The sequence below is a fragment of the Pollicipes pollicipes genome, unplaced genomic scaffold (assembly GCF_011947565.3).
Source record: "Pollicipes pollicipes isolate AB1234 unplaced genomic scaffold, Ppol_2.1 Scaffold_3087;HRSCAF=3621_pilon_pilon_pilon, whole genome shotgun sequence".
NCBI lineage: Eukaryota > Metazoa > Arthropoda > Thecostraca > Pollicipedomorpha > Pollicipedidae > Pollicipes > Pollicipes pollicipes.
The window spans coordinates 42563650-42571216 of NW_023596225.1; the positions used below are offsets into that span (position 1 = coordinate 42563650).

Sequence of the window (7567 nt, forward strand, 5' to 3'; positions counted from 1 at the left end):
CATACTTGTGTCGTCTCTGTGGTCAAGGGGAAAGATGCTGGACTCGTAATCTAGCGATGACGGGCACAAGTCTCAGAGTGAGTATGCTATTAAACCCGACCGAAATAGAAAGGTCAGCAGGCAACTGCCCAACGAGTATCACTGGACTGGCCCTGCCATCCCGTGTCGGCCGTCGCGTGCCATGCGCCGCTCGCCGCCGGCCGTACGCGCCGCTAACCGTCGTCGGCGGCCGCCAGGAGTCGATGGACCGGTTCACCGACCCCCCGGAGAGCAGCGACTGCAGCAACCACAGCACCACAGGTACGGCACGCGATCGCCGTGGTGACGCTCGCTGCTCTGCTCCGGCCTGCCTCCCGTCCGCTCCGGACGCCGGAGCGCTGCCGCTCGTGAGATCTGCCGCACCCCGTAGTCTCTGTCAGAGGGGCTGCAATCAGCTGATTGCCTTCGCCTGGGCACCGGTCGGGCGCTCGTCGTTGCGGCCTGTCGGCGAAGCTCCGGCCGGCCGGCGCGTCTGTACAGCTTCGGTTCTTTGAGAAGCGGGCGCGGGACGCCGCTGCTCACGCCCGTCGCGTGCGCTGTTTCAGACAAAGATAGCGAGGTGTCGGACTCGGACTCCCGGCACGTAGCTGCGCGCAACGAGGCGGCCGCCATGCCGCAGCCGTCCGCGCGGCCGCGGCCCTACGTGCAGCAGGCGAACAGTGAGTGCGGCCGGCGCGGCGCATGCTCTCAGGCCCCGTCAGAGAGCCCGTGGCCGGCGACTCGTCAACCGACACGCTGTCGGAAGTGTCATGGTTTAGTTTTTCATCTGGCTGCCTGATCTTGATGTTGAATTTTGCATTTGCGACGTGTCTCTGGTAACCTGTCATTATTGACTCTTCACTATCACTGTCCCGAACGGCGTTTGAACCGCGCCTCCCAAAGGCTTCCATGACCCCCTCGGGGTGGCCATCGGTGCGCCCCCGCCTCCACACGGCCGCCTCCACCGCTGACCACCTGGCTTTGCTGCGGCTCAGGCGGTCCGGGCGTGCTGGCGCCGTCGCGGCTGGGCAACCCGTTCGCGCGCGTGGCGCCGCCGGTGGTGCGCAGCTCGGCCGACAGCTCGGAGCAGCGCACGGTGTTGGCGCCGAGCCGGCTGGGCGGCGGCGCCAGCGCCGTCTCCTCCAGCCGCTCCGTGCTGCGGCCGTCGGCGCTCAGCGTGCCCGCCGCCAGCCTGAAGACGCCCGAGACCAACGGCCTGGCCAGCAGCACCTTCACACTGCACCCGCCCAAGTTCAACAACCCGTTCGCGGCCAAGCGTACGTGCGGGACGGGGCGGGGCGGGCCGAGGTGGGGTCGGGAGGAGGTCTGTGGCGGCAGCTGCAGTGGGTGGCGCGGAGTGTCAACGCACAGCGGTGTCAGCTCGACTATGTGTCATGTCGCCGAATCCGGATTTGGTTGGTGTCAGTTGGCCAGCAAGGTTTCTGCCACCCTCGCCCCCAGCTAGGCTGGTTTCCCCGGTATACCTGACCAGTGACTGGACTGGGTGCGCCGCCGCCGCACGAGCTGCCCCGCTCGGTGACTAGGCCAGTGCTGCTGACGGTGCCTGTGTGTGCTCGCCAGCGGCGCCCGAGGATGACTCGGACGGCGGCGGCGCGGCGCCCGAGTGCGCCTCCACGGAGACGGCCGGCGGCCGCCGCGCGGGCCCGCCGGCCGAGTCTGGCCGGTCGGCCGCCGCCACCGCCGCCGCGCACGAGACGGTGACGAGCACCAGCGGCAGCAACGGCTTCACCTTCCAGCCGGGCAACGACCGGAAGTGAGTCGTGCCATTCTGGTGGACAGCGGAGAGCGGGGGGGGGGGGGGAGGGCGTCGCTGGGGGGGTCCGTGAGTGGTGGCGTTTCAGGGCTTCACCTTGGCGAACGGCTGGCGCTGTGGGCCTGGTGAGTCGCGGTGCTTCCTCTTTGCCGTGCAGGAGCGGCTTTTGCGAAAGTTGCCGTTCTGAATCCCAATGACCACGAGCGTCCGCGTCTCGTGGACCATGTGCGCTGTCGCGACGAACCTGACGAACACGCTTGGCGGTTGACAGCCGCTCTGCGCCTCCTCCATCCCCTGTGACCGCCGCCTGTGACCGCCGCCTCTGACCGCTGCCTGTGACCGCCGCCTCTGACCGCCGTCTCTGACCGCCGCCTCTTACCGCGGCCTCCGACCGCTGCCTTTGACCGTCACCTCTGACCGCCGCCTGTGACCGTCACCTCTGACCGCCGCCTCTGACCGCCACCTCTGACCGCCGCCTCTGACCGCCACCTCTGACCGCCGCCTCTGACCGCCACCTCTGACTGCCGCCTCTGACCGTCACCTCTGACCGCCGCCTGTGACCGTCACCTCTGACCGCCGCCTGTGACCGTCACCTCTGACCGCCGCCTCTGACCGCCACCTCTGACCGCCGCCTCTGACCGCCACCTCTGACCGCCGCCTGTGACCGTCACCTCTGACCGCCGCCTCTGACCGCTGCCTCTGACCGCCGCCTCTGACCGCTGCCTCTGACCGCCGCCTCTGACCGCCACCTCTGACCGCCGCCTGTGACCGCCGCCTCTGACTGCCGCCTCTGACTGCCGCCCTGCGCGCAGACCGGAGGAGACGGAGTCGCCGTCGATCTCGTCCTCGTCGGCGTCGTTCGTGTTCGGCCAGAACCTGGAGGAGCGCGTGACGATGGCAGCGCCCGACGGCGGCGCCGTCTCGTCAACGCTGGACGAGCCGGCGCCGGACGGCGGCGACAGCGAGCCGGCCGGCGCGCAGGCGGCGCCGGCCGCCGGCCTCAGCCTGCGCGAATCGGCCGCCGTCTACGAGAAGCAGCGCACCTCCAAGCGCAAGTACGAGGAGGTGGAGGTGGTCACCGGCGAGGAGGACGAGAGCAACGTGCTGCAGGTAAGGCTGAGGGGTGGTGACGCCGACCGGCGCCGGGTGGAGGTGGGCGACCGGGCGGCGCACGCGGAAGCTGGGTCGACGGGACGTGCTAGCGTGGGCATGTGTTAGGCAGTGTGCTGTGATTCGAACGTCAGGAGTGTACTTGATGGACGGGATGGATTCGATGTTACTGGCGCACACAGGAGCGGCTGTCGCGACGACAAAGTGGTTGTGTGTTAGGTCTTTGCCGTGGATTGAACAGCTCGGTGGCTGCATGAATACGAGCTGTTCCCCCTGGAGCAGCCGCGGTGCACGCGGCCGGTGGTCGGCCGGACGGCGGGCGGTTCTGTGCTGCCGCCGCCCCATGCCCTCCACTGCTCGACTCTGACGCCTCCCCGCCGCCGGCCGTCGCCGCAGATCAACTGTAAGCTGTACGCGTTCAACAAGGACAACTGTTCGTGGCTGGAGCGCGGCCGCGGCCTGCTGCGGCTCAACGATCGCCGCCAGGAGGAGGGGCCGCTCCAGTCCCGGCTGGTGTTCCGTACCCAGGGCAGCCTGCGTCTGGTGCTCAATACCAAGGTGCGTGGGGCGCGGGGCAGACTGGTGCTCCGTACCCGGGGTAGCCTGTGTCTGGTGCTCAACACCAAGGTGCGTGGGGTGCGGAGCAGGCTGGTGTTCTGTACCCAGGACAGGCGGATGTTCCGCACCCAGAGCAGGCGGGTGTTCTGTACCCAGGGCTGGCTGGTGTTCCGTACCCAGGGCTGCCTGGTGTTCCGTACCCAGGGCAGGCGGGTGTTTCATACCCAGGGCTGGCTGCGTCTGGTGCTCATCACTGGGGCTGTGTCTTGGGAGACTGGTGTTCTGTGAGCGCGGCAGTGTCCGGCCAAACAATCCCCATGCACCTACGTATGTCGCACACTCGCAGCGGGACGAGTGTGGTTTCGCCTTTGCCAGGTAGAGAAGTGTGGACAGATTGGCGGCTGTGGTGACTGTGTGACATGTGCTGGATGGTGTGTGGGGCTGTAGTGATCAGGACTAGTGGCGGGAGAGCTTAGCATGTAACTGGGCGTGATTCGGGTTGCCTGAAGTGTCTGCTACCTTCTCTGACCGTCCGAAGGTACTCAGAGGTCTGTATGGTGGCGAGCTGTCACCATATGTTGTCTCGTTTCTGCGATGTGACCAGCTCTTACTGGCTTCACTCTAACGTGCGGTGGCGCACAGGCCGCCCACCCCCGACCTGATGGTTCCACCCGAGTCTCGATTCCTGCCTGTTCCACCAGAGGCTGCTCCATCCGCTGTAGATCACACCGCGTCTCGGTCTGCTGCGAGCGTACCCATATTGTCTGTGGGGTGGCGTCCGTGGTGTTTGCTGTGGGGTGCCGGCCGTGGGCGGTACCCGGCGAAGACCAGTGAGCGTGTTCCAGCCGCTGATCCGTCCTGCTATTGGTCGCTGTTCTGTTGTGGTCTTCCTGATTGGTCTGTTGTGCTGATTTTGATGAGTCGTGCTGTCGTGGCCCTGCTGATTGGTCGCTTCTCTGCTCTGTGTATGCTCTCGATTGGCCGTCGCTCCGGCGGGGCCGCTCTGATTGGTCTGATTGGATGGCCCCCCACCAGATTTGGCCTGGCATGAGCGTGGAGAAGCCCAGTGAGAAGGACGTCCGCGTTACTGCCATGGATAACGAGCAGGTCAAGGTGTTCCTCATCAAGGTAAGCTAGCCGGGGACGGACCCGGGCACCTTGCGGCACCATGGTGCCAGCGCTTGCTGGAAATACAGGCATTTGTCACTGGAATCCTTGCAGTGGTGCGCCGATGTCGGCGAACTGGGGTATCCTGCGGCAGAGTGAAGTTTAAATGTGCCAGTGATCGCGTTACGATGTGGTATGTCATCCAAGCTGCGTGAGGTAAACTGTAACGCCTGTGACGAAGGCGACCAGATGCGAGTGTTCGGTGCGCCCCGAAGCCCCAATTATCATCACCAGATGCAGGTGTATGGATTGTGAGTCACAATCCATACGCCAGCATCTGGGTTTAGTGATGCGAAAAATCACATCGATGCGTGGTATTGTTGTTTGCACTTCGTTACTTTTATTCTTACACGTTGCACGTGGAGGTTTGCGTGCCTTTGGCAGCCACGTCCCCGTTCCTCATGAGGTGTGGTGGGCTGGCATGGTTCAGAGTGACCCCAGGGGTGTAGTTTCCTTTTCAGTTGGGGGCTCCAGCTACCTCCCCCCCCCCCCCCCCCCCCCCCACACACATTTCAAGATGAAAGTGGGCCAAATGCAAAGAGAAACTGGATTGTTGGTGTAATTTGAGAGGGTAGGTTTCGTCATTTATTGCTGTTCCCCCTCCAGTATATTTTGCGGAGGTGCGCCGCCGAGTGAGCCGTTGGCACCGCCAGGTGGCCCGGCCGCTGCGTTTGTCCGCCACTGCGTGGCCCGGCCGAAGGTGCCTGGCCCCGAGCGTGCGGCCCAGTGTGACCGGCGCCCGCCTCCGCCCCGACAGAGCAGCACCAAGGACGCCGAGCTGCTCTTCAACGCGCTGGACTGTCGACTGAGCAGCCTGCAGGCGGCCGACGCCGACGACGAGCAGGACCCGGAGGCCGCGGCCAAGAAGGCCCGGGCGCAGGAGCAGCCGCCCGCCACGCAGGGTCAGTGGGCAGGGTCACCCACAAAGTGTCACCGGGGGTAAGCGGCGCGAGTCAGCAGTTATGCGGGTCAGTGGAGCTACGGGAGGCGGCAGCAGGAGGCCGCTACATGTCGCCTCTGCTGGGATTAGAGAGTGGAATGTGCTGGCCGCGTCACGGTGTCTGTGTTGTAGCGCACTCGTTTCGTGGGACAATGTGCCTCGCTGCTGCATGGCTGGCCGTACGCACGTCACAATATATTGGGTGTTGCTGTGGGGGAAACTGCTCTGTGACAAGACGATTTGTGGTCGACGTACCCGAAAGCGTCTTATTGTCATGCTCGGCCATGCTCGCCGGCCTGGTCGACTGGCGTATGGGGTGGACTGGACCCCACGGTGGGACCATGTTCCGGGGAGTGACCTCAGCGTGACCTCTGGCGGCAGGCTGAACCGACCACCTGGCTTCGGTTGTGATGCGGCCGGGCCGGCGGGCGGTGCTGCCGCCGCCGCTGCCGCCATCGCCGCCGGCCGGACCGCCCATGCCCTCCGCCGCCGCCACCGTCTGCGTCACCGGCCGAGGGCGCCGTCTCCTGACCATCGCCCGCCCGCCACTGGCGCCGCCTGGCGGCTAACCGACGCGGTGGCCCGTGGGATCGGCTGGTGGCGGGCCGGTGCGACTCACGTGCTCACGCGAGTGCGACCAGTCGCTAGTGTAGCAGGCGCGTTCCATGTGCCCGGGCGACTGCCGGCCGCTCCGCCGTCCTGCCCTCCGCGAGCGGCACATCTGTACGGACGCACTGTCCGCACTGCTGCCCTGACTCGGGCGCCGTTGTCGCGCGCTCCGGTGCAGGGAGCGGCGCCAGCCAGCCCGGCTCGCCGTGTGTGCCGCGCCCCGGAGCGATGGACATCCCGTGCTGTATGTGGGCAGAGCGGGCCGTCTGTGCGCCCTGCGATGACACCCAGCTGAAGGAGCTCTGTGTGGCTTGGAGGATAGGTTTACCGTCATGTTTTATTGTTGTAAATAAACGTTTTGGACCCGGTGTGCTTGCGGTCGTCGGTGTGGCAGTTCGGAAAGCAGTGTGTGTCCACACGTCTGCAAGGATCATTGACACAGTGCACGTACTTCAGAACCCAGTGGCCGAAAGACCCTCAGTATATTCGTCGCGCTGACAACTGAGCCGATCGCTGTCGTCATTGGAGCCTCACTACGCATGGTTGCATGATGACTTCCCAGAGTCGGATCAGCCCATCATAGTCCCGATACAGAAGCTTGGGAAGGATGTCTCCGACCCAGCGCATTACCGCCCAATTTCGTTGACTTCAACCCTAGGTATGCCAAGTCTTGGACTGGATGGTGAATGACCGCCTCATGTGGTATCTTGCTATCGTACTCACGGCTGTCTGACCAAGGTGCAATGCAGGTTTCGAACGTTAACCACTGAACGGTCTTAGCTACAGCTGTACGCGTACTTATGAACAGAGACGTCGCACGATAGTTATCTTTTCTGACATTGAGCGGGCTTATGATACCGCCTGGCGCCATGGTATTCATGATAAAGTGCACAAGTGTGGACTTGGAGGCCATATGGCAATCTTTATGAAGAACTTTTTACGTCACCGATGTTTCCGCGTTCGAGTGGGTGGCATGCTATCAGACCGCTACGAACAAGAGAATGGTGTTTCCCAGGGGAGCATCCTTAAAGCTATCTTGTTCGCACTGATGATTTATGATATCGCCGACTGTCTGCCGCCCGCTATAAGTCGGTCGCTGTTTGTGGACGACGTTGCCATCTGGTTACGGCATCGACACCGCAGAAAGGCAGCTTCTGTTACGTCTCATTAGGCTAGCTAAGTGGAGTCCAAAGAATGGTTTCAACTTACAGACCACCAAAACCATGTGCAGGCATTTCTGCTCATGGAATCGAGATTGTAGAGACCCAGCGTTGCAACCAGCTAATGTCATTCAATGTCATTCTTCGAGTATGTAATGAGGCCTGTTTTCTGGGCTTCTTTTTTACTGTTGGCTCACATTTAAGCAACACCTGAAGACGATAAAGGTCAAG

General features: G+C 63.6%; 1 protein-coding gene across 1 annotated transcript; it reads left to right on the plus strand.

Moving 5' to 3' along the window:
- The first annotated feature begins 1691 nt into the window (after positions 1–1691).
- LOC119114829 (ran-binding protein 3-like) lies at positions 1692–6544 on the plus strand. The gene is made up of 6 exons (XM_037238877.1): positions 1692–1792; positions 2605–2902; positions 3299–3460; positions 4496–4588; positions 5385–5529; positions 5949–6544. The coding sequence occupies exons 2-6, from the start codon at positions 2687–2689 to the stop codon at positions 5951–5953; spliced, it is 621 nt and encodes a 206-aa protein (XP_037094772.1). The 5' UTR covers positions 1692–1792; positions 2605–2686; the 3' UTR covers positions 5954–6544.
- Positions 6545–7567: the final 1023 nt, after the last annotated feature.

Bases quoted from the DNA above. Each gene is read 5' to 3' on its own strand.
- LOC119114829 (XM_037238877.1), top strand. From the start codon at position 2,687: ATGGCAGCGCCCGACGGCGGCGCCGTCTCGTCAACGCTGGACGAGCCG. The intron at 2,903-3,298 runs GTAAGGCTGAGG...CCGTCGCCGCAG, and splicing joins ACGAGAGCAACGTGCTGCAG to ATCAACTGTAAGCTGTACGC. The intron at 4,589-5,384 runs GTAAGCTAGCCG...CCGCCCCGACAG, and splicing joins TCAAGGTGTTCCTCATCAAG to AGCAGCACCAAGGACGCCGA.